The sequence below is a fragment of the Haemaphysalis longicornis genome, unplaced genomic scaffold, assembly GCF_048455015.1.
Source record: "Haemaphysalis longicornis isolate Haplotype H1 unplaced genomic scaffold, Haemaphysalis longicornis Haplotype H1 scaffold_12, whole genome shotgun sequence".
NCBI lineage: Eukaryota > Metazoa > Arthropoda > Arachnida > Ixodida > Ixodidae > Haemaphysalis > Haemaphysalis longicornis.
In genome coordinates this window covers 64,968,592-64,995,406 of record NW_027526225.1, presented here as the reverse complement: position 1 = coordinate 64,995,406, position 26,815 = coordinate 64,968,592, and the positions used below count along the sequence as shown (strand labels likewise).

General features: G+C 48.6%; 1 protein-coding gene across 6 annotated transcripts in view; it reads left to right on the top strand.

Moving 5' to 3' along the window:
* Window positions 1–23,395, top strand: part of Dnc (phosphodiesterase dunce) — a gene marked incomplete in the record, with an annotated part of 568,677 nt that extends 545,282 nt beyond the window's left edge. For all 6 annotated transcript variants that reach the window (XM_077693441.1, XM_077693444.1, XM_077693439.1 and 3 more), the window contains 9 exon segments: window positions 12,471–12,572; window positions 13,350–13,405; window positions 13,506–13,618; window positions 13,757–13,847; window positions 14,621–14,976; window positions 15,874–16,135; window positions 17,061–17,338; window positions 18,729–18,911; window positions 20,016–23,395. In XM_077693441.1, the coding sequence (XP_077549567.1) occupies window positions 12,471–12,572; window positions 13,350–13,405; window positions 13,506–13,618; window positions 13,757–13,847; window positions 14,621–14,976; window positions 15,874–16,135; window positions 17,061–17,338; window positions 18,729–18,911; window positions 20,016–20,321 (1,747 nt within the window).
* Between the last annotated feature and the right edge of the window lie 3,420 nt (window positions 23,396–26,815).

The window sequence follows — 26,815 nt, the reverse complement described above, 5'->3', positions numbered from 1 at the left end:
CGGCGTCTTGATTAAAAAGCGCCCTCGCATTCGCTGTATAACCACACAAAAAATGCTTGCAGTTCTTCCTAAGGGCCGAGACGTGCTTACGCAATAACCTAGAACTGCGTGACGTAACCCGTCGCCCTAATTCACGAACAGCACGTGTGCCGCGAAGTTTATCCAGTTCATCTTTCGCACACCGCACGTGCACACAGAGTAACGCGCCCACACGCAACGCGGATGTGATGACCGGTGGCACAAGCACGGAAACACACTTGTAGAGGCGCTCATTCTCTGTAGCTAGGCTGGTACGACGGCAGCTGCACAAATGCGGCAGACGTAAAACGGACGCGCGACCAGTCACGATCCGCAGAGAAAGCTTCCTCCTCCTCCGCCTCCTCCTCCTCCTCCCCACTGTCTTCTCGCGCACAGTTGCCATCTAGACCCGCTGCGGCGACACCTGCGTACAATACGCTCAGCGCAGTTCACGATCCATCGGCAGCTCGCGCTTTGAAATGTCGCTGGGGAGTACAACGGGAGCAGTGTTCAAGGGACACTGAAATGAATGTGTCAAGCTCCTGTTTTTGATTGCACTGCGTAGACTTGCTCAAATAAACACACTTTTCATCGTGTAACTTCGATAAAGCGGTATTTATATTGTAAAGCCCCAAAAAAGAAAAACTACCATGCGCGGTCTGCGGCGGCCGCATCAACTAAAGCAGCGACGTCCATACGAGGTGCTACGCGATTGGACAATGTACAAGATTAGAACTCAAACCAGTTTTGGTTTCGGTTCTGTGAAGCAACATGCTTGCTATCCGATGTTATCGTTGGCTGGGCACTCAAAAGTTAAGCGGAGGTGAAGAGTAGAAGTAATAAGTTGGCCCGGGGTTTACTCTTGTATAGAGTAATACAAATTTACTCTCGTGTAGAATACTTTTTATTTACACCGTCCGATCACCTATCCCACCGCTGCTGCTACGCTTATGGATCGCCTGCAGGTCCGCGCTCGTAAGCGGATTGACGCGTATATCGAATTTCCCGGAACAACGCAGCAAACGAACCAGTCCAGCGCGGAAATGGATAACAAGCGTGGAGGCGCGAGCACGGGTAGCCGGAGACCAACTATCTTACGGGTTGTTGGGTTCTCTTCTCTTGCTTGCCGCACCGGGGTACTACAGAGGCTGCCTCGCGCGGAAGCGCATTGGCGCGCTTCGTTGGCTCGATCCTCGCTCCGGTGACCTTTCACAACTTCGTTGAGCCCACGTGCGGCGGCGGCGGCGGCGCGTCGTTTGATCACGCAAGCGTGCGCCCGCGAATGCGGTTCCGCTCCCTCTGGCGAAATACGCGCTCAATTCTTCCCGTAGAGCTGCTTCCTATACCTTATTCCCGAGCTGGAGGTATACGGAAACGTCGATCAGCTCGGGAGCCCTTATTTGTACCGGTAGTGCGCGTGTTTCGCTCATGCTTCTTTTGTTTTTACTTTATGGCTCTCGTCGCAGACGGCGGTTGGTATGTCCGTATCACGTTACGCTTCGATACGGGGCAACGTTGTTATTGCCTCACCTCGTAACAATGGCGGAGCCGTGCTCACCCTTTATGATAAATATGATACTACTATTGTTGCTAATTGCGACATCTTTGTATTGAATTGTTTAATTTAAACAGCACCGGGGCAGTAAGACGGGTAGTTGTTGTTCCTATATTAAAACGCCACTTTTACGCGACCGTTGTGGTCAACTCATTTGGTTCATAAATACTCACCTAACCCCTGTTACCTCCATTAACCTACGTCATTCCCAATTCTGATTATCTAATCATAATCTAATCTAGTATAACTTAGTCCCTTTCTGTGTCTGTCTATATCTGTCTTCATGCCTCTGTTTGTGCCTGTCGATCTATCTCTGTATACGTCTGTCTGTCTGTCTGTCTGTCTGTCTGTCTGTCTGTCTGTCTGTCTGTCTGTCTGTCTGTCTGTCTGTCTGTCTGTCTGTCTGTCTGTCTGTGTTCTCCAACAGCAACGTGGGAAAACATTTTAGAAGCGTATACCCTTCTTTCCCTACTTTTTTGCACAACTGAAGACAGCCCTTCTCGTAACAAACACACCAATACATATATATCCTCTGTTCGTGTGTGCGCGTACGGAAAAAAGTGGGGAGGGGGGTGGGGGGAGACGGAGATGCTGCTATATTTACTGCGCCGATCCTCCGCCCCGACTTCCATCTTTCTTTCCCGACGTGGTCCGGTCGATGCGACCCCGAGAAACCCGCGCTATATGTCAGCGCGGCCTCCGTGCACCCTTCCGAGCACAAAGTTTACTTGGCTGCTTCTGCATCGCATGCAAGGACCCCCCACAATGAAAGACAAGGCCGGAGTCGGAACTCAAAAAAGAACTGACGCGTGATCGATGCTGGCGTGGCGTCTTGTCTGCGCGCGTCGGCGGACGTGGCTATTCGGGGAAACAACAGTGTTGGGACAGTGTTGACAGCGCTATCGGCAAGGCCATCGTGGAATGCCTTCTTCATTTTCGGTTCGGCTGCTGTCGTGATTACTTGACAGCAGAGCGTATCTTCGTCGCGAATGAAAATATGTAACGAGCGATCTGGAAGCGAGAACAGCGAGGCAAGCCTGTTTAGTTATGACGCCCCGGGTTCTTTTTTTCGTGCGATCCTCTTCGGCAAAATTCGGAACTTTGTTCATTTCAATTTCAGTGACGCCCGTTTTGATCGATACTGTATGTATCAGCTGCGTGGCCGGCAGTTTCACCCTCGCAGCGGCGCAACAGTCTATCTTCTAAACGGAAACGGACGCCTCTGGAGCAGTTAGCCCTGTGGAAGAGGACCCTTCGAAATCATCCGTCTTCTTGGGGCTCTCTTTTACAGCTGATTCATGGAAGCTGCTCCTACGTTGGAAACGTTTTGGATATTTCTTACCATTTCCTGCGGCGCCTGTCAAACTGCCGAGTAAAAATCTCGGGAGCATTTTGAATCATTCACGTTGGGCAGTAGCGTCCCGCCCGAGGTGTTGTGGCATTGCGAATTCCCTGCCATTGTAGTTCGGTTTCTTACGGGAGGCGAGAAATAAAAAGAAAAAGCGCCTTTGCGTGCGAAGATTCAACGCGCGTCCAAATCCCGAGGTGGCGTCTAAGTTAATCCTTAGATATACGTCGCACTTCGTCGCTCCGGCGGGCTTATTTCGGTGTTAAAATATCCCGCCGGAATTTATTCCTCACTTTGTCTAAGCCCGTATGCACATATTAGAAGTAGCAGCTGTCGCTCTCTGACCTTGTCGATTGAAAGGCGTGGGTTAAGTTAACCACGCTGTATGGAGTTAGGTAGGCACAACTCACCTATTCGCGGATAATATATTGTTGGGGGAAAGGAAAGAAATGTCTAACTACCGCCTCCCGCTGGCTCGTAACACCCTCGCTATAACGAAGTCTTCTGGAGGCGAACATGGCTTCGTTATAGGCAAGGCTTTATTAAAAGCGCGGTAATTTGCTCTTCAGGAACCGCAAAACACTGCGAATAAATTGACACTTTGATGTAAAACGATTTCGTTATAACGAATATGTAAACTCAATGCACTAGTGTTAACAACGATTTGCAAGTGAACTTCGCAGTAACTCTGCGGGTCAGTTTGCTTTAGCCTATACATAAAACTCAGCAGGTGGGTTTACGTTAGGGAGATGCGCCCTATTCACATACGTTTCGCCATTTGGACTATGACGGAAGGCGAGCGATTTCGCGGAGGACTGAAGCAGCGTCGAATAAATAATGCCAAAACCAAAACGAGAAATGAACTAAGTGCGGTACCGTAAGTTCTTTTGCTTTTTTTCTGTTTTATTTCGTTTATTTCGGCGACAACATTCGCGTCCACGTCATTCGTCAAATCTTGACAGCGCTTAATCTAAAATTCGCCGCGTGACGTAGCGATGATCGGCGTCCTTGTTTGATCTTTAACCGATAGGAATATGCTCATCACTACGTCACGATCCGTCGTCTCTTGCGAGGGGGCAAACATTTACTGCAAGTAAACACGTCGACTTCTCGTAATGCCAGCAGCCGGCTTCTGTACGCCCGCAGCAACGCCGTCTAGGGGAGAAAACATATGCGCATATGCCGATACCGTGTTTACGTCGAGCGTGTCGCGAGCAGCTATTTATTGTCCATGTTTTATGTATACGCGATCTACTCAAGCTCGAACGTTGCTCCGGCTTCAACGCCTCCCCTCCACCTCCTCCTACCCCTCCTCCTCCTCCTCCTACTCCGTTTCCGCATAATGGATTTCCGAAACTTCGTCCGGAAAGGCGATCAGTTTCGTATATACTTATTTAGCTCGCGTTCTTTCTGGCGTCCTTTTCGGCGACTTTTTTCTGGAGGCGAAAAAAATGTTACGACGGGCGTCAGAAGCACCGTTTGAGCGGAGGTAGATATTCTGATATTGTCTCAAATGCTCAAAGAACGGTGCGTTGCACTGCATAGGAGGCGACTATACGTTGCGTCCGTCATGCGTCACGCTGTCGTCAGAAGGAAGTCAATAAACAAAGAAAAAATAGGGGAGCGATTCGGTCAAGACATAGAGCAGATTACGTAGAAATCTCTTCCGTGACGTTAATGAATGCTGGCCGAAATTTCTACACCGGATGGCTGTAAAGAGTATTGCAGCGAAATTAATGGCGAAAGGTGGAGGCGAGGAGAGAAAACTCCCGTGTGGTCGAGTTTTCGGCGCACGTTAAAGATCGCCAGGTGGTCAAAATTAATCCCAAACCCTGCACTACGGCGCGCCTCATCGCCTGCGTTGAGTCACCGCTTTTTAAACCTCTAAATCAATCAAAAATGAACGGTTCCAGATAACGCAATACGCGCATAGATCAAGAAGAAGTACAGTATGTCTTTACCTCATACACTGGACCACGTATCGCTACGCATTTAACCGTTCGTAGGCGCGTTTACTTAGTGCGCGAAAAATCCTCGCACGGGTTTGTCCTGTATACGTTTGCGATTTGTGTCTCTGAAGGTTGGGCGATCGACCGGACACACTGGGCCTCCTCGATTTTACAGTCCTGGACGATCCGCGGGCAGTCCGATGACTGCGTTCCGACCGAAAGCCCCATAAGAATACATGGGAAAATCGAGCGCCGGATCGTGTCTCGGGCAGTCCGCGGACGATCCGGGACTGATAATCGAGGAGGCCCACTTTTAGCGAAGGTTGGACGCACTATTAACGCAGTTTTTATTTGAGCAAGCTTTCGCGCTTCTCTGAACTTTCTTGGGGAAGGTATGGTAGCTTTTCTTTTCAAGGCGGCAGCTTCTAAGGCGCCGCCTTAAAAAAAGTGTTGGAAGCTGCACCTATAGGCTATGAAGCGCGCCGTAGTGGAAGAACGGGTAATTTAAACAATTTAAACTTATTTGAACCATTCAAACTTATTTAAACGGGCAAGGCTTAAAGAATGAACAGGTCTAAGCCCTTTCCAACTTCGCCTTGCGAGAAACCATTTTAGCCTGTGCTAGCGCCGATTTAATTGGCGCAGTCCACAGGATGACGTGACTGCGAATGCGCATCGCAGTCCTCAACGTGTCAAGATGTTACCTAGGATTAAATAATTAGAAAAAAGTCTGTATTCCTTTGCGTCGAGCGCCAAATTATAATGTGGCACATGCGGCGGTAACTCAATCTTGTCCTGTCCACGTCGGTGGTGTGCGGAGCAGCAGCGGGCTCTCTTTGACGTAGGAAGAAACTCGCCTTGAAAAATGAACCGCGGGAGGCAGCCCCGCTTTGCGGGAGACGGATGGCCCGTCTTGACCACTTATACGGATTCCCCTCCGGCAAAGTTGCAAAACGGAACCGACATGTATAGGAGTTGCGGGCGGCCGTTCGGACAGAAAAAAATATATATAGGAGGTTGTAAGGGGAATCGTGTGTTATAGCTTTTTGCTGTTGCTAGGCGTATACAGTTCTTCGCTCTCGCGCGGACCACGATGTGTGGCCGTCTCCGGCGCAGGCTGACGCGGGGTCGTTGAGCGCTTGCTTGTCTGTTGGGCAAACGGTGCAAATGTATGAAACGATTTTTTGAAAAATAAGCACTGATGTGTTGAGGCTTCGTGTCCGAATGTTTGCCGGCGTTCGTCGGGCTTAAAGTTCCGTTTGCAAAACGTCGCGCTGAGTTTGTATCAGCGCGTCGCCGTTATTACTGGAGCTATTATACCTGTTTGTATTTGCCGATTTTTGTTTTTGTTTTTGTCGTCCCAGGAAACTTGTGTGGCCGTGCGTCAGTGAAAAGCGCCAGTTTTCTCGGTCTCAAGCCTTCTTTCTATATTTTTAACCGCTCTACCGCAATCTATCTATCTATTGTTATTTTTTTGCCTGCATTTAGTGTCTTTTTGTAAGTTCTGCCACCTCATTCTCCAAAAAATGCCTCTCATTTAAAGAATAATACGTGACTCGGCGAAATGACGGAACGTTAGCCGCCAACGCTTATTAATATAAAAAAAGTTGTATGGTGTTAGCATTGGGGTTCGCGCTGTTTATACGGTTTCTAAATTTCTATACATTTGTCCAACGTTTATTTCACGTTGTGATCCCGCATCGCTTTCTCTAGCTTACATTTTCCCTCTTAGCTTCCCTCGTTCCCCCAGCGTTTTTGTTATCGTCTTTCTTTCAAGCCCAGGGATACAGCGAAGACATCCCCGCTCCTGGCATCTGTTCCCCGCTCTTTCCAGCTCTTTCCAGCGCTTTCCAGCTTTTTCCAGCACTCTCTGACACTCTCCGGCTCTTTCCCGCTGTCTCCAGCTCTGCAGAACTTTTTTCAGCTTTTCCCAGTTATTCCCAGTGCTTTCCAGTTCTTCCTACTGCTTTCCCAGTGCTTTCCCTGCTCTTCCCAGCTTTCTCCAGCTGGCTTTTCCCACCCGTGTTATGCTCTTCCCAGTGCATCTCAGCTCCCTGCAGATACTGAGTAGCATTCGCCATCGTTAAGCCGGTCTCCCAGCGGCTTCCCTCAGTTTTGTAGTAAGCATTCACACCTCCCTATAGCACCTTATCCCCCTCATAATGCGTTAAAGGGTTCCGCGTGAGCGTGGATTATTCAGCCGACTGAAGTGCCGAACGAGTATTCCCGGTCGACTCCGCGAGCGTTGCGAGCTTCTCGCTGGAGCCGTCGAAGGGTTGCGTCTGCTTTATGCATGTCTATGGCTGCCTCGCTTTCAACGTGTGGGGGATTATGTGCATTTGTGTTACTGCCGCCGTAGGTAGCGTGTGCGGCCTTCTGTTTCGTAGAGCTGCCTCCTTATTTCGTATGCGTCAAAAAACAAACAAAACATTCAAATCCGCTCCGTCTAACGGCGACGATGGTTGACACGCGAAGCTTTCTTGCGCGCGAAGACCGAATGGCGAAGCGCCAAAGTCGGAGCCGCTGCAATCAGAGTGCAAGCGTCAACAGTCAAAGTGCAAACTGCCTGAGAGAGAAAGTCCAAACTCAGACGGCAGTAAACCAATCCCTCTATCACGAGAAAGCTGAGCCCCCCCTCCCCCCTCCTCCACCCATCGTCGTCGTTCAAAATAAATTCTTCAAATTCGCTTTAACATCCAAACTGCTTCAGGCATGTCGGAATGATGCAATCGGGTAGAGAGAGAGAGAGAGATAATGAACTTTAATTAAATCAGGTAGACGTCGGCTTCGTAACGCGAAGTACCTGCAAATTCACTTTTGATCACCGGAAGCGTTTTTTTTTTTCTTTTTAGGCGCTTTATGTACCTTCATGGGAACCCATCACCATCATGTGCAGTCCCAATGTATAAAGTTGGCTTTCACGGAGTGAGTTTTTGCTAACGACACTGCCATCAGTGAGACTAAGAAAGCTTCGAGTTAAAAAAAAAACTCTTCTGTAGTGAATCGGTGTCCCCAGTCGGTCGAGCAAGAGGCGCTGTTTGTGTTTTCGTCGCTGACTCCGATTTCTTTTCCCTCCTTTCGGTGCTTGCTTAGCGTTCGCGCAACAAACATATGGTGGTTACAGCTTTGGTTAGAGCCTGGGCTAAGCCTAGGAAAACCAGGCGCTGCGATTTGGTACACCAGCTGACTGCTTCAAAGCGTAAGCCTCCGGCCGACCGCCACATCACCTTCACCATCGACTTCGCAAGGAATTTCACCTACCAACTTGTTTTGTTCTACTCCAGAGCCTCATCTTGCATCGGAGACTCCAACAAAGAGCAGTGAAAAGACAAAAAAAAACGCGAGAAGCAGTAGCTATAGTTTCAGTGTATCATGGTGTGGTCGTCCGCCAACGAAACGCGCCGTTTTTCTCGGCGGGAACCATCTCGTATAACGTATTTGGGGAGGGGCAAAAACAAAACCTACCGGGAATCTGGCGCAATTTATTGACCTATATATTTCCCGGATTAATCACGTCGCCTCTCGCGAGCGCCGGGTGGTAACAAATCCTACTTCGCTTTTTGGCCCCTCTTTGTTGACTGGGCTTTTTTTTTGCGGCTTCTGGTTCAGGGATAACGGTAGGACATCCTTTAAACGTCGCGGCAACCTGAAGCCATTTATCCCTTCTTTCATCTCTAGCTATACTTCCACCCACCTTCATTCTGGAGCTTTAAACAAGTCTTGGAGGTAAGATTACGACGAACCTATTCACTCGCCCGACGCAGCTCTTAATGAAGAAAGACCTAAGTGCCTTTCCGGCATTCTTCTTGCGGCAGGCTTAGTTTCATCCGAGTCATTTACACCCCGGAACATCCTGCTGAAGACGATAACCATTCGTCTTACGTATTGACACCGTACAAAGATGCATAAATGCGTTCGCCTCTTGTACCTGCGAAGAGGTACGAGAGATTTATTGACCTCGTGTAGAACGCGCGAATGTCCCGTCAAATCCAGGCTTTGGCTCGAGCTATACAAATGGTCGAGGTGATAGGCTTTGAAATACGCATGTGTTCGTTGGAATACGGTCATCCATGGCACGTGTCGGCATGGTCTAGCATGAACAATGCCCTGCTCACTTCGGCCTTGAACGAACACGTTCCATCATTACATTGAACAGCGAGCCCATGCTGCAACGCTTAACAAGTAAAATATTCCGCGCTGTAAAGAGGAAATGGACTTTAATTGACGCTGGTCGCTTGAAAGCCTTCGTACTCGCAGTTACGTCCGCGGAAAAATGCAATATACGAGGCGATGTGGACAGGACGCGGTAGTTAGTGTTTGAGTAAATACTGGACGACATTGACGTTTCTTCGATAATCCAGCTCCGAGTCATTGCATTGCGGTACTCCTGATACAGGGCCACGTATAAGTCTGACTATGTAAAGCTCCGCTTTATTGTGATAACGCGCTCGTATCAGCCGTGAATTTTTTCGTTGGATCGAAAAATTTTTTCACTGTGTTTTCTTTAATATTGGGACCCTATTCACAACCATGGCATCTAATATTTGGATCATATTTACAAGCATGACATCTAATTAGGTCATCAGGCAATTAAAAGTTAAATTTGCAGCAGAAAATTCTTTTGCTTGTTTTCCTAAACTTTAGAAAGTAGTTAGCCCGCATGGAAAAAATAAGGCTAGTTGTGCAAGTATTTTTGTATTTTTTTGTATTTACAGCCATGTGATCAAACTAGGACTTCGGTCCTTGGGGGTCACCCTGACGTCAGCTTGGCCTTCCCTGCAGTGCCTTCCTCTTTCTAGCGTTCAGATTTAGAATAAGACGAACAAAGGTGACATCATTCGAAAGAGGCATCCCTGATGAACTATTACCAAAAAGCTATGTTTTTGGTTTTGTTCTCAAATCGCCGCAAGTCTTTTGGTTCATGTCCTAAATATAGGATGACTGGGCCGAAACGGATAACGGCGTGACTATGCGGCGTTCGATTTGTTATTGACACATGCTATGACGGCAGTAATTATTGCGCAAGTAAAATATCCGCACGAGCCGCAGACCTCGTCAAATTTAGAAGCGTTGTAGCTACGAAACCAACCTAGTCATGACTCCTGGTCACAGCCGTTCCTTTGGCTCTGTAGTTGGCGATTTTTTTCCTGCGCGGATCGCTGCTAGGCGGCGACTGGTTGGACCGGTACGAAATTGGATAATTATTGCAGCAAGTAAAAAATTCACTCTAGGTTAAAGTTATGAACGTGTCGTTCTGCTTTGAAAAGAATGTATTTAACGTTCAACAGTGAATAATAGTGCTCGTAAAGCGGTCATGCAGAGAATGTTGACATCTGGGTCTATTTAGAATTAACTAGACTCTCTTCGCGCGAACTTTAATAGAAAAACGGCAGAAGAAAAGGTCATTTTAAAGAAAAGGGCGGGGGAAGGGTGGTATTATAAGGAGCATCGGAATCAATGGGAAATGTCGGGCGAAGGCGCCCAGACCAATTAAGCTGCGCAAGCCTTTGGCGGGACGCGCATGCGTAACTCCTACTTGCATCGACACGGGGCAGATGAGAATGCCCTGTCGCTTGTAACCTGATTGATCACGTGATTTCTGTTCATCCCACCGGGCGACGTTGAAATGCGTCGCTGAAAATCGCGAGCGAAGTCGTCGATCAGCCGACGATGACAAATTCAGAAACGCCCTGAAACGAAGATTGCCCACGCGGATGCCTGCAGTTACCTAGCGGGTGTTTCTCGGGTTTTCAATCGCTGGCGGGCGTCGTCGCTTGTCGAGAGACTTGTCCTCTCATCCTCTCGTCTTTTCTAGTGCTGTCAGTAGGCCCCCATCGCAGCAGGGCTTCTAAAAAGTTGCCGTCAGAGAACTTGAATACTTCGTTCTCGATCCCCAGTCGAGTCGACCGTCGGGCCACGCTAATGTAGCAGCTCAGCGCAGCCGTACATCAACCGTTCCTTTGGGAAATTCCCGTGAAACGCCATTTTCTTTGAGAAAGTTGTCGGGGGGATTTCGCTCTTCATTTCTTCCTTTATTTTTTTTTTCTCATCTACTTATCCTCGTCTCAAGCCCCTGCGAAGTTCGTCGGTCAAACGGCAATCTAGTGGGCCCATTTAATCTCTGCCCTGAGGTGTGAAGGCATGAGCGAACTGATTGCCTTCTTTCGCAATCGCTTCTCTTTTCTGCCGGTTTGACGGCTTTCCTAATTTTCGATCTATTTCACGGGAAGCAGTTAAAGGCGAAAAAGAAAAGCAGTGGGCGAAGGGGCAGTCCCTGCGGCATTCCGGGTTGCTGGGCAGCGAAGCGCTTGGAAGATTTTTTTTTTTTGATTCATTTAACAATTTTGAGCCAATCCCGTAGATATCCCTGCCCTTCCAATGCCAGTTTAAAGCAGTTCTCTTTGGGGAAGGGTATCACTGTTGAGTTTTAAGTTGAAACTTTTTTAGTAGAGCAGCCTAGCATCCATGTCGGAGGGCGCCACGCTAAGCCCTATTTTGGTTAAGCGGTTATGCTTGAATTTAAGTTATTTAAAGAACTTAACCAGCACCGGCATAACGCTCAGTGGTGCTACATATTTGGTGTCTTGCTTTGAATTGGCCTCTTCAGGGAAGCCATTAAGCTAATGACATTTAACTGCGTCATGTGACCGGCGCTAAAACACTGCTCTCGAAACATGCTTCATTTTGTGGACGAGGAATGCCGCTGAGACATCGTTGGAGGAAGAAAGAAAGGAAAAAGAAAGAAATGAAAAGCAGAGAAATAAAGGGGAAGAAAGACGGATAACGAAAGAGGGGAAGGAAGGTGGAAGGGGGAAAGGAAAGCAAGAGAACAAAAGAAAGAAAAGTAAACCAAGAAAAAGAACAAAGTTAATAGCGAAAGAACGAATCAAAGAGAGCGATAGAAAAGACAAAGAAAGGGAAAAAAGAAATAAACTAAGAAAAAACGGAGATTTGAGTGAAGAAACTCATTCATTGACTTACGGAATTAAGATCGTTTTATTGTGTCAACAGATTTCGGCTACGAAATATATTGGCGTCAATTTTATGCACAAGTTGTATCGCCTGAATAAACTGAAATGATAAACTGAAACTGAATAAAGTTATGGATAAACATACAACGCATGCACTTCAATACAGCAGACATATTTCACCGAGAGCAAGTGTAGGCACCGTAGCTTGATATTATTAACGTCATGACTGCGAGCCAAGGCCCTTTGACGTTCCCCGTCGCAACAAGCCGCCTTCTTTATACAAGGAATAAGGCGACGCATGTAGCATAGAGTGCCCTCTTCCAACAATAAGCTCATTGCTACAGCGATGAGCTGCCCTGCGTTCGTGTGATGTTTCTAATCCAGAAAGTAGCTTCACATTGCCCCTAAGGCCGGATAGCGTGAAGATGTGACGACTGATTGATGTTTGAAGCAGAAAGGCGTCGCTGCACAACCTCAGGTTCTCGGTCTAGCAGCGAGCTGTAGCCACGCAGCTGCAAGCGAGTGCGCGCCCTTTCACGCGCCGACAGCTGTTGCATTTAGTTGACATTATCTCGACATTCGGACGTTGGCCGGCATCTCTCTCACGTCTCACTTCTTGTTATGCGCAGGCATGGCGAAGATCAGATCGTGACCCCCTTTGCTCAAATCTTGGCCTCGCTACGTAGCGTGCTCAACAACATCAAGCACCTCACCAAGGACGTCCCACCCACGTGAGTCTCCCCCTCCTTCTGTCTTGCCTTTTTGTCTTGTCCCTTTGTCTTTTCTTTGCGACTTGTTTTCATTGCTAAAGTCGACGTGGATACGAACTGTTGGGTACGGCGGAGGGTGCATGACCAGACATCTATAGGTCGAAATTGTAAAATTCTCCTACTTATTTTTACAAAGAGCGCAAAATCTAGAATCTCCCTCACTGAGGACTCAGGAAGACGCCTCTGAAACAAATTTACTGCTGATATTTTGAGGACGTACTGAGCACATCGTTCAAAGAACCTTTTGAGTTCATTCGGCGGCAAACATACTGCAGACGTCCTGAGGGCGCGTCGAAGAAATAAGTGAGGACGTTTGTACCATTTGAGGACGTCCTCAGTATGTTGCGCGTTTCCTGGGTGGATTAAAAAGTTCTGAAACGGTTGTTATGGTGTCCCGAATTTGCGAACTCTGAACAGATTCATCTCTGCCTGTTGAGAACGACATAAAGGTTGCACCGAGTGAAGTCCCGTAGCGTGAAGTCGTTTGTTGTGTAAGGTTTGCTTTATCTAGGTGGACCTTCTTTAACGTCCAGGGCACGTCAGAGCTATACGAAAGTGGTGTAGAAGTTTTTTTTTTCTAAACCTTGATTCTAACACGTTCTAATTTGCTTTGCACACGCGCGCAGTTAAACCAGCCTGTCGACTTGCCTAAACCACTTGCCTTAACCTAGCCAAAGTAACTAGTATTTTTACAATCTCTGGATGTGTGGACGCTTATGTATGCGTGCTTGGTTGCAGGATGAAGGTGCCGTCCGGATCCCCGGGTACAAATACTGGCTGTCCTTCCTTATCAGGTGAATACTCGCGCAGGGCTCCGCTTCGTGCCTTACGCGGCCGGCTGCCATTTTAACGCCGGATAGCGGAATTAAAACCTTACCCTGTGCATGTTTTCAGAGGAGGAATACAGCCAAATGGCGTCGTCCACAGTGAAAGAGTTGGAGTGGTGTTTGGAGCAGCTGGAAACGATACAGTCGCACAGATCTGTAGGAGACATGGCGTCGAGCAAAGTGAGTACCGGCTGCCACCTCCTTACCTTTTAACCAAGCTGTGTGAAAATAGTTTTTTTTTTCTGAAGGCTCACAATGATTGGTTCCCCCACAAAGGGCTGAAGTGCAACCTGTGGTTGTGCTTTTCCTTGCTCGCAGTTCAAGCGCATGCTCAACAAGGAGCTGAGCCATTTCTCGGAATCCAAATCGGGGAGCCAAATATCTGAGTACATCTGCAACACCTTCTTGGGTGAGTCATCTTTGATACACTCTGTCTGCAGTGCAAATTGTTTCTTTTGTTGCACGGCGTTAAGTGGCGTTTTGGCTGATGGGGTGTGAGTAGGATCATCAAGGCGAGGCGAGTTGCGGAATCCGTGGCACTGAGAGGCCACCCGAACGTTTACTTTCCAATGCAAACATTTTCGCTGCAGCAATAAACATTCAAAACGGGCTTGTCTAGCTCTAATCACACTTAGATGAAACCGTGTGACGTGATTACAGGTAAAATTTCAATCCGATTTCAAAGCATAGTTTGCTGGAGCTCAAAACACGCGACAACGATAACGCTTGTTTATTGGTAGGCATTCATGTAGTGGCTGTTGTCATGACCGTGCTTTTGCTTAGTTGGTACTCTAGGTGGCTGAAGTAGACCGGTGTTGAGCAGAGGAAACTCAAGACGTGTATATTTGGAGTAATTGAAAACCTTGTTCTTGCTCTCTTTCTCTTTAGAAGAGGCGTGAAAGGGTAGTAGCCAGTGCAATATCATCTTTTCGGTGTTTTTATAGCGTGCTCAGCTGATCTGACATCACTTGCTTAGCACAAATCAAACCGGAATTAGTAAATTTTCAACCTTGGCTGGACATTTAAACTGCATGCTTATTAAGCTCCGGTGCGATGCGAATCGGAGAGGGTAGCAAGGACCGGCTTACTCCTCGGAAGGCAGAATTGTCACTTACTGAACGCGGAATGGGCAAGTCTTCTAGCACGGCATCTAATCGGGCACCACGTCGTCACTCAATGCAGACAAGGTCCAAGACCTGGACCTCCAGGTGCTACGGCCAGAAGAGTGCGCCACCACCGTCGTGCCCAGCAACGTGGCGGCCATTCCGGGAACGACGCCCGCCATTCCCGGCCCCGGTAGCGGGAAGACCCGGCAGCATCGTCCTTCAGACGCCATGTCCCAGATCTCCGGCATCCGGCGCTCTCTGTGCCACACCAACAGCCTGACCACGCTGCCGAAGTACGGCGTGGAGACGCCCCGCGAGCAGGAACTTGGACTCGCCCTCCAGGATCTCGACCGTTGGGGCTGCAACATATTCAAGGTGGCGGAGTACTCTGGCGGGAAGCCGCTCACCGCCATCACCTACACGATCTTCAAGGTGGGCGCTGTCAGGGCTTACGTTGCTGCATGTACTACGCTTGACACTAGCCCAAAGGGGAATGCCAGCCTGTGTCTGAAATGAAATTTTATGCAATGACCCATGGCGAATAGAGCTGCATTTCAAGGGTGAGCTTGTAAAGCTAGACAATTGTCATACGTTTGAACAACATCTGCCTTTAAATTGATTATTTCTCATGTTCCATACTGGCTGGAGCGATCGCCAGAAAAGGAAAAGTCAAATGACAGAGGTCAAACTGTTTGTCTGGTCTTCAATTCAAATTTATTCAGAAAAGTACAAGAGTAATAACATTGGGGGAATTTAAAGGAGGAGGTCCCAAGGTTTCCGAACCGCAGGCGGGACATCCTATGCTAGATGTTTTGGAGATAACAAGTTGTGAGCACAATACAACTAACATTTATTGTGTACATCGTGACAAGGCAAAAGACGCAGCTAGACTCGTATGATTAAAAAGTCCCAACTTGCCAAGCTTAACTTCGTATCGATTACGTCTTCTACATTTTATTTTGTCCCGTTTTGTAAATTCCGCATTAGTTTTACCAAATCTGACGTGACCACTTAGCCTCCTTGACAGCAATGAAACAGGAATTGTAAACAGGCTGCTGTAAAACTTTATGTTGAGCCTCCAACACTTCCACTGATGCAGCCTCCACATAACTTCTTGCTCTGCCTTTCTGTAAAGTGAGTTGCAAGCTACATTTAATTCTAGCCACATTTATTGGCTACCCAAAAACGCAGAAAGGCCATCTTCTATTAAACAGATGATTTCATGCAGAGGGTTTGTTTCGGCATGGCTTCATCTGGCCCACCAACACATCCGTGCTGGTCAGCTTTGCAGGAGGCAGTACTGACCAAAGTGTAACATATCTTCGGCAGGACCGCGACCTGCTCAAGACGTTCGACATTTCGTCCAAGAAGTTCCTGACCTTCCTGCTGACGCTGGAAGACCACTACCTGAAGGTGCCCTACCACAACAGTAGCCACGCAGCCGACGTCACACAGTCCATACACGTGCTGCTCCTATCACCCGCCCTGGATACCGTCTTCACCGACCTCGAGATTCTCGCGGCGCTCTTCGCCGCTGCCATCCACGACGTTGACCACCCGGGTGTCACCAACCAGTACCTCATCAACACAAGTGAGTGGTGGCTCTTTCTCATTCGTGCAGTTGATTCATTTAACGCCAAGATTTCAGTCTTCTAATATATACAACAGCCAGTGACAAGAGGTAAATAATATTATCACAAACTTCTACGGTTCTGAGATGATGTAGCTGCCAAATTCATTACTGGCAAATTGTGTGTATGGTCTATGCTGCCTCTTATGTGGCAGTATCTCACTGGCACGTTCCTTGAGGTGTGGCACAGAAGGGCAGGGCCGCATAGCCAACTTTGCCTGAAGGGTGTCACACAAAGATGGAATGGAAAAGTCCTTTTCTGATTCTCCAGTCTTTGCACCAAAAGTGAAAGCCAGTAACAGCAGCCCTTCAAGGAGGCGGCGATGATCGAGTAAATTTAAGAATAAAGCCCTGGCTTGCCCTGCGAGCTTTGTGATGTGCTCTTCTACGTTGCGTAAAAATGGGAGGGAAACGGCAGGAAGGTATGCCAGCTTTATTTCTCTGCAAACAAGGCATCATTAGAAGTTGGAACAAAAGCCATGAGAGCTATGAAATGCCTGATCTTTTTGTTAAAGCGAGAAGTTTGCAGCCTGTAGTCTACCTTTAAGCTTGGTTGGTGGTAACGAAGGTTCTCGTCAGGGACCTTGTTTGATGCAGGTCGTATCGGCTTCTATCACTTTATTGTACTACCACACCACCTCTAATTAAGAGTAATGTTTGCGTTCCTTGCCCTTAAAGTGCCTTGCACCAGTGAAACCAGCCTTCCATCATCATCACTTCTATTGCTCGTGACTCATTGTAAAAATGCATGGTCAAGCATGACAAGGCACTGCTGATTGTGCCTCAATATTCTTTTGCGTTGCTTGTATAGCTCTCGTGCGATGACCCTGGTGTTGTATCCTCTAAACGCTTACAAAAAAACTTTCCTTGCACGTCTTGTATCCAGGTTCGGAGCTGGCCATCATGTACAATGACGAGTCGGTGCTGGAGAACCACTCTTTGGCCGTCTCGTTCAAGCTGCTCCAGGATGAGACGTGCAACATCTTTGAGAACCTGACAAAGAAGCAGCGCCTGACACTGCGCAAAATGGTCATCGACATGGTCCTCGCCACAGACATGTCCAAGCACATGAGCCTGCTCGCCGACCTCAAGACCATGGTCGAAACCAAGAAGGTCGCCGGCTCAGGGGTTCTGCTGCTGGACAACTACACGGAAAGGATACAGGTGCGTAGACACCTTGTGATTTGTCTCAGGTGAGGGTACTGTCCTCTTGTCCAACTTGTTAATGGTAATACAGTAGACTCACATGTGCTCTTCTGTTACAAGAACACGAACCGCCTCACACGTACTCTTCTATTTGAAGACGAACTTTCATAGGGACTGCCACTGCTGATGCTCGGCAGGGTATTCATGTGACTGAAAGAAAAGAAACTAAAAGAAGAAAATGCGCCAATGGCGCGAAGCAAATATGCATCTCTGTGCCGCAGAACAAGAGAGCGAGAAAAGCGAGAAAGACCCACGAATAAAGCTGCCACCTCTGCCATCCCCCAACCGGGGAGAAAGCGGTAAAGCAAAAGAAAAGAAGTGAAAAAAAGCGAGGAGTACCGTGGCAAGTCACATGCACATCAGCCTCGCAAAAAAAAAGTAGAGGATGGGATTAAAAAAACGTAAAAGGAACGCAGTGATGGATGCTCGTATTTGTTAATGGAAAAGCTCCTGACCGATGCCGTCCCTCAGCGAAGGCGTGTGAGATCGCATCAACGCCACCTACCACACTGGCTTAAACCAAACAACAGGGCTTTAAGACAGTTTTATATCAAGTTGAGGCAAATAAATTGCCTCTTTTGTCTTTTTTTTTTTGCTTTGTAAGTCTACTTCAGTAACCATCTTAAAATATAGATTTTCGGGTGCATCTGGGCATGTAGGCAAACCTTTTTTGGGTGACATCTCTGTTAAAATGAACTTCTGGTAAGGCGAACAAGTTTGCATGGTCTCTTCGAGTTCGTTTTGACAGGAGTCTACTGTATTCTCATTTAGAGAGCAGGAAGATGATGCGAACCTAAGAAGGCGGGTACTAAAGAAGGGGGTACTAAAGTCTGAGGCAATGACTTTTGACGCACGAGGTCGCGGGTTCGATTCCCGGCCGCGGCGGCCGCTTTTCTGATGGAGGCGAAAAGCAAAAACGCCCGTGTGTACGAGATTTCGGCGCACGTTAAAGATCCCCAGGTGGTCAAAATTAATCCGGAGCCCTCCACTACGGCGCGCCTCATCGCCTTCGTTGCGTCGGCGCGTTAAACCCTACAATCAATCAATCAATCAATCAATCAATCAATCAATCAATCAATCAATGACTTTTGACAGTGCAAAGCAATTGCTGTTGAACTGTGCAGTGACATCTAGAGTTGACACCCTAGCCACGCTGACACACAAGTGCCAGTTTTTGTGACAGTGGGATGGGGGTGTGTTCTGTGTTCAGAAGCTCTTTTAAAGAACTTGCTTTTGGTTTACAGTGAGCTTCTGAGAAGGTGGACACGTAACATGCGGTACAAAACACAATAACGCCCTGTTAACGGCTGTTGATATAATGTGGCTTCTCCCCTACCTGTGTATGCAGGTGTTGCAAAACATGATCCACTGCGCCGACTTGAGCAATCCGACCAAGCCCCTGGAACTTTACCGTACATGGGTGGACCTGGTCATGTCTGAGTTCTTCATGCAAGGTGACAAGGAGCGTCAGGAGAACCTCGACATCAGCCCCATGTGCGATCGGCATACGGCCACCATCGAGAAGACACAGGTGCGTTCACTGTTTGATAAGTGCCACCCGTACAGATGTCAGATCTGCGTGTGTGTCATGGGCATTAGGCAAAAGAAGAAAATTCCGCCGTTTACCGGTGCACAGCCCGATTCAGGTGCCAATGTACGTGATGCATTCTACACACATCACACGACACCAGTTAAATTTAATTGTATGTGAGTGAGTTATTAGTTTCCTGCTCCCATGTAAAAATGCTTTCAGTATAGCCTGTAGAACTTGAACGGTAGCGTCCTCCTGCCAGGCATTTCATGTTTAGCTTTCAGCGATTAAGACTCCCCGTTCTAGGCCCTTTATGTAGATAAAGATTAAGAACGGATATAGAGGAGCACTGCGGCTGTGGTAAACAACATCTGCAGTGCTGTTTTTTAAGATGTCCCTTTCGGACCTGGTGTCTGCTGTATTTAGGACATTAACCAAAATTGTCCTAGCACATCAAAAACGAAACCAAAAGGGCTAGTTTTCTGAGAAATAGTTCTTCAAGCATGCATCTTGTGATAGACATCACCATTCCAATGTTTTTTTTTTATAACTGAACTCTAGAAAGGGGGAGGCATTGCAGTGGAGGCCAGGGTGACGTAGCGGTTTGATGACGAAGCCTTAGTTTGATGACGTGGCTTCGAATTTAAAAGATACTTGCACGACCAGCTTACTTTTTTGTTTTTGGGCTCAGTGCTTCCTAAGCTTTACAAAAACAAGCGAAAAACGTTTTCTGCTGTAATTACTTAGCGACCTACTTTGATGCCATGCATGTAATTCGGTAATTGCATGCACCAGAAGCTCAATTTTTCGTTTGTGAGCTGATGGGGTCCAAAAGTTTAGTAAAATAGACTCGAAGGGGATACAGTCCGGCCCGCTTATAACGAGCACATCGGGAAACGACAATTAGTTCGTTATATCCCTTTTTGACTATATGTTGACATAAAATCTATGCATACAACTTTTAATGGGAAACGAATATTTGTTTTATAGCCGGGATTTCCTTAAAACTGCGTTGTCTGTAAGTGGGCTATACTGTATTGCAAAACGTACGGCAAAGTCTGTTTTCATTACCTCACCGATCACACGTCTTCACTTGGCCTGCAGGTGGGCTTCATCGACTACATCGCACACCCTCTGTGGGAGACATGGGCCGACCTGGTGCACCCGGACGCCCAGGAGATCCTGGACCGGCTGGAGGAGAACCGTGACTGGTACCAGAACATGATCCCCATCAGCCCCACGTCCAGCGTGCCGGACATCGCGCCCGACGGCAACGGCGGGGGCGACGACAGCGGGGGCGATGACGGCGGCAAGAGCGCGGACAAGATCAAGTTCCAGATCACCATCGAGGAGCCTGAGGACGACGACAACTGCATCCGTGAGGAGAGCCCAACGTCATCAGATGGCTAGCAGCCGGCGCAGCCGCCTCCTCCCCAAGACGCCGGGATGGCGTGCTCCGGACTCTTCCTCTACACCCCGCCGCCTTCGCCTCCGCCAAAGACCACGGTGGTGGCGCCGGCTGCGCGAGTCGCAGCGGGCTTCCTTGGCCGGTTCAGGAACTGCTGCCTCGCAACCCTTAACTTATTCAGTCGCTGGTGCGGTGCCCGCAGGCACGGGAACTCTCCTCCCCCGACCGAGGGCGCTGCTAGCAGCGACGCCACCTCATCTCTGCTGCTGAACTGCGGTCCCGACTCTTAGAGATCCGCTTTAAGAGGCGGAAGAGACCCGCCACCAACGCTTGCCCATTTTACTCGGAAAAGCCCCTCCTCCACCGCCAAGAAATTTCTCCAGCCACGGACGCCTTGTGCGCGGCTATGTGTGCGTGCCTGTGTGTGTGTGTGTCGCCGCGATGGCGCCGTGAACATTGTTGCGGGTCGGTTTGACTTTTGTCAGTTTGGGGGCACTGCCCTGGTCCTCCAGGGATGAACTGGAGAAGTTACACCGTGGGCGGTTGCAGGATCTCAGCGGGAAACACCATCCGGAACGGACGGTGGAAGGAGGCTCGCGAAACCGTGCGCATCGTGGCGAGCCCAGCGTGCCGTTGCCGTCCGAACTTTTTTCTGCGCGTGCTCGAGGGACTCAGATGCGGGAGCCCCTCATCTCGAAATGCATCTTGTTCGCGGCTTCCGATGCCCGTTTTCTGCATGGGCAACGGAAGAGCAGTGCATCTAGTCAACAATAGCGGCGCACGTGGAATTAGGCAGTTACGTGCGTGGCCGCCCCCCCAGATCTGCGCGTGCCATCAACCTTCGCCTTCCTGCGTCACCGCGGAAAGCAAGGACGGTGGCACTTTCTACGTCCCCTCAGCGACGCCGCTCTCAACGCCCTGTACAACTCCCTCGGGCAAGGAGTGGTGATGATAATACCGTGATGAAAAATGGGCTCAGAGACTTATCTTGCACGGAATGGACTGAACAGACACACACGCACATGCACAAACACACAGACATTCGAGATGCGAGGGCATGGAATTCGCTGTCTCTTTCTCCCTCTCTCTCTCTGTTAAGCACGCAGGGAGGAAAAAGGCTGTATAGTGAGGACGTGTCCAGCGGTTACATATACTTAATACTCGCCGCTGCTCTTCAAATACAGGGCAGCTGGAATACATTGGTCTATGAAGTGTGTGTCGCTATGTATGCCCTCCTCGTATGCGTACGAGCAATACCAGGGTGTCCGAACTTCCTCGGTCTCGTTGAAAGAGTGCATAACTAGGTTGTTGTTACTGTTGTTGTTGCATTTCTGAAAGCGAACGCTAGAAGGCCGGCAGTTTGAAGGAGAGAAGGCACGTAAAAAGGAAAGAGAAGATACCAAACGTGTTTTATTCTTTCCCCTTCACGGAACACTCGTTGTGTGTAGAGCCTCACTCTATTCTGGGCGCACTCGCCGTTTCGTGTGTTGCGAATGATGGCTGTGCGTGAGGTTCGGAGAACTTGAGATGCGGGTCACTTGTTAAAGCGGGGGGGTCGGGAGATTTTACTCGTCGTCATAACCGGGCAGAGCTCTTTACCTAGAATCACTTTCATTGTTGCCGTTGTTTTTTCTTCCGCCTTTGCTTGTTTTTCTTTGTCTGTCTCACTCTGGAAAGCGTTTGCCGTGAGATGCGTGCGTTAACTTAACGAATTAACTGCTTACTCTGCAGTAACCTGCATCCCAATGTGTGTCACTGCACTGCAGAAGCTAAACAAGTGCTTCACGAGAAGCGGAAGACGCTAAGGAGAAAGAAAAAAAAACGGAAGATGGGAGTTCGCGGTGACAGATGCACTCCCCTCCCCCCCAAAGGTTGTGGTTATAGACTCTTAGGAATTTTAGGAAACTGCTTTTGTTATTATCTGCAGTGTGTGTTGGATGCAGCGGTGGAGCTTTGTGATGCATGCATGAGCGCACATGTTGTGTATAGGAAAAAAAAGAATCGTGAGACGCCGTTAGGCAGAAAAGAAAGAAGCAGCACGCGTGTTTTTCTTTCTGCGTTGCCTCATCATCAGAGACAGAAGTGTGTGACTCGATTCAGCTGTTTGCATTTGGAAGTGTGGAAATTGTTTGCAGCCGCGTTAGTTGCGAAAAAAGAAGACTCCTCTCGCTTAGAGCCCTTGCCGTCTTAGCTGCGCACTGAACGAAGCGAGATAGGAAACTGTCTGCACTATAAATTTATCGAGCAAAATGTGGACGGTTTATCGGATGTGTGACACGCACTGGAGATTTAAACTGGGACACTGAAAAGTGTATCGTAGATTTTGCACGTTGGTGACCGTTGCATCATTCATGTCTGAATGGTATAGCGCACTGCGAAGACATTGGTATACTTTTAGAAACACTTCATCCTTGAGGCGCACGTCCTTATCTCCCAGCAGCAACCACTGATAAAAGGGGGAAAAATGTGTCAAAGAGGAATCTAACCCACCGAAAGAAAAGAGCTACACCATATTTTACATTTACCGCACCTAGACACATGTAAATTTACACCCTCAGGTTGCGTGTAATCCCATTCGCTTCGTGCCATTTGATTTTTTTTTTTTTTTTGCTGCAACAACAGTGACCGCGTGCCTGTCTCATCCACAGCGCTTTACATGTTTTCGCAATCCCGGAATGATTCTTTCTTTGTTGCCGCTGTGACTTCGCCCGCTGCCTCTTTCTTTCTTAAAACGTGTTGGTAGGACGCGTGTGTACTAACAGCAGAAATACCTCCCTCATTTTCCTCATTTCGTTTTACTCTTCGTTGCGCATGAGGACCTAGTCTTTGTGACTGCCTAAAATAAGACAAAGAAAAAAAGGGAAAAAAAAGGAAGGTGGTGGTGGTGTTGGAAGCGCGCATGCGCGGCACGCCCGCAGTCGCCCCGCCAGCCCCATCGTTATCACCAGCACGCATTTTTGTCCCCTCCCGGTATTAAGCCTTCCCTGTGTACACCCGATGGATGTTGCCTTTCCGGGTGAGTTCCTAGAGTTAGCGTACGATCACACTGTCTTAATAAAACAAATGATGAAACTCCCTGGCTGTAGCGTTCTTTCGTGAATGTCTTTTTAGTTCACTCGCACGATGCATTTATCTTCGTTCTTTCGAAAATTACTCTTGGTACACTACCGCGGCGTGTTATTCCGGAAGAGACGTGTCGCAACGAGAATGGTACGTAAAGCGTGCTTCTCTGCGAGCTTGTTCGTATGGAGGTAATGCCAACTTTGCGTCAAAAAAAGAATCGCGGAGAAAGGTGAAAGGAGCTCCGACAGTGCCTGAAATAAAAATGGCGCAGCGTGTACTAGAGGTGCAAGGCGGGAGAAACAGCGGATATGGGTACCCTCTTTAATGGTACCAAACGTCTCAGTTTAGACGGGACACGTCGCAGTTCTGGGGCTGTGGTCCCGCTATCCCGTACCCTGCTTTTGAGACAGTGTTTTGTCCGCCTTCGGCCTTCAGTATGGAAAATGAGTATCAAGCCCTGTGTCTAAAATGAAAACAGAAGGAACGGAAGAGCCAACAGAAACCGCTTAGGGAACTCCAAGAAAACAGACCAGATGACGGGACTAAGCCAGAAACACACCGCGCGGCATCTGCGTTGTGTGTTTATTGCGTCGTCCCAACATATAAGCTGTTTTCCTGAGGTTACAGTGTACTAACAAGCCGTTCAGCACACCCTCTGCGTTTGAGGAATGGTGGGTGGACGTGCTTCAGCACTTATTTACTTGCTCACTTTGGTTACTTTTTTTTTAGGCAATAACGCACTCGTCGAACGAAAGCCGAGAGAGCTACGAAACGTATGATCTTTCAGTTGAAACAAAATTGCCTTCTGCCTTAGTGTCCCGCCAAGCAGTGTGCCAAGGCGGTCACGTGGCGACGGTTACAGACAAACACTTTTCTAAGCCCTGTCTCTCTAAACCGTTGCTATCCAGACCTTCACTCACACCCGTGTACTTTGTGCGACAGCAGAGCAGACCTCTGTCACATGTTATGGTCCTGCCATAAGCTCCAAAGAAATATAACCGATAATAATAGGAAGCCAGATATTCAATACACTTGTAAGGTACAACATTAAGACTATAGAATAATGGGCGACTGTTCTGCTCAGCGCCATACCTAAGCCACAACTAACAGCAGTCTGGATGGCAGAAGCCGCCGCTAGGATCCAAAGAATCCTGGAGAGCTGAGGGGGGAAGACCATACAAAAGGGCCCATCTCCCCGCGAGGGGGACTCGAGTAAATGCGTCGCATAGGGGGTGGGTGTATTGCGTTAACGTTTAGTGTTTGGGGAGTTGGTGGTAGTGAATGCGTTGTATCAGCAGCTTCCTGACGTAGTTTGAATGAGTCAAGGATATAAGGCGCGTTCGTAGCCTCCCATTCTGTGTCGGCTTTGTGGCGCAGTGGGTAGAGCACCATGTACAATGCGTTCCGCCCACAGGTAGTGAATGCGTTGTATCAGCAGCTTCTTGACGTAGTTTGAATGAGTCAAGGATATAAGGCGCGTTCGTAGCCTCACATTCTGTGTCGGCTTTGTGGCGCAGTGGGTAGAGCACCATGTACAATGCGTTCCGCCCACAGGTAGTGAATGCGTTGTATCAGCAGCTTCTTGACGTAGTTTGAATGAGTCAAGGATATAAGGCGCGTTCGTAGCCTTCCATTCTGTGTCGGCTTTGTGGCGCAGTGGGTAGAGCACCATGTACCTTGCGTTCCGCCCGCAGGGTCGTGGGATCGAAACCAGGCGCCGGTAAGTATTATTTTTTTATATAGTGTAGGGGGAGTGGTGCGAACCTGTTGTTGAGAGCGAGGAGGGTAGCGTGATGCGGGAGAGGAGGAGTGGGGGAGAGGGCGCACCTGGAACGGCTGTTGCGGACGCCGAGGCACCATAGAGAAATAAAAAAATTAGAAGAGTGGACACACGGGCTTATCGCGGCCGAGTGGCCTGACTCGCGCGCCGTCCGGCAGTCGGCGCAAGTGGTAAAAAACTATATATTTAAAATTAAGCTAATACACAATATTATACTTTTAAAATTTTGTTACACATTAGACTACACATTTTTATTTGCGTAATAAGTTGAATGGCTGTCAATGTAATTTTTTGTGGCTTCTTTGCGCCAAGCCTGGCCAAGCCGCCAAGCCGCAAGGGCAAGCCGCCATTTGGCTCTTTCGGCAGCGTTTGCACGCGCGTTTTGTGCAGCCTCGTGCTAACCTCTGTTGTTGAGAAGGAAACGCCTAGCGCTTTATTTGCGACATCGGTTTTGCATCCTGAACGAAAGGTGAGACTTTCTTTTTTCAAGTGCTGGTGTGGCGTATCATATTTACGTTTCCTTGTACTGCAAACGCTGCGAGCACTGCGTAACCTCAGGGAATCAGGCATAGCTAGTGCTGCGTCTTTAAGATAAGCGCTTTGGAAATGCCCCGTAAAGGCGTAAGACACCATTTTTTAGCTGGACGTAATGGTATTTTAGGCTGGTTGTGCCGTTTTATCTGGCGCTGAGGGATGCCAGCGGTACGCGCCCGTCGTCGCACGTAGCGTTTACGTGCCGCAAACGACGGCTGTGAGTTGCGGAAGTGGCCGGCCGGCCGGCGGTCCGTAGGCGAAGCAGGCGTTGTGCGCTGTCGCTGCACTGAATTACGTGAGCCGCAGGCTGCGTTGTATTATACTAGTTAGCCATTGCTAGCTTGGCCAACTGTTACTGCTATTATGGCCGTGATGCGCTGCAAAGACGTCCGGGCTAACGTACACGGCGAAGTAGCCGTATCTGCATTAATTTGACTTATCTGGGCATAACCAGCAGCCGTACACTCATCGTAAGTTTTACACATGGGTGCATACCAAGCTGCCTGCGTACAAAGCGAACCCGCTCGCCGACGCCGATAACGCGCGCTCGTCGCTTCGCTTTGGCGCGCCAGGTACGGTAAAAACGCGTCTTTCGTCGGCAGATAACAGCTTTGCTCGAGGCGGGGTGAGTGCGCAGTGCATTGAAACCTTCAAATTTCGTCTTCCTTCTACATCGTATATCAATTCCGGTATCGCAGGCATTGCATACAACTGTTCCACACTTGCCGTTTTTTCAAGCGTTTGCTCTCTTTTCTCTGGCCATATTTTGGCTAGTTTCATTAAACACGTATTGCGCAGATTGCACCTATTCAGTCGGAACTGTGTGTTTCTTGGCGGTCAGTAGTACTCAGTACGACGCTCACTGCTGCTTGCCATGCTGCCCACACAGCGCCCAAATATACTTTCGCCAGGTGCCCGTTCTCGGGATGCGTTTCTTTCGCCAGCCCGTGGGGCAACAGGTTTGTTTAACGCTCAGCTCGCTCTCGTTCTTCGTCCTGATTTTACAAAAAAAGACAAAGGGATTCAGGCTATGTGAGCAGCGTTATCATTCTTGTTAACCCAAACAATAGGTGAATTGCATTAAGAATGTGCCTAACCAGTGTTGCGAAATTACAAAGA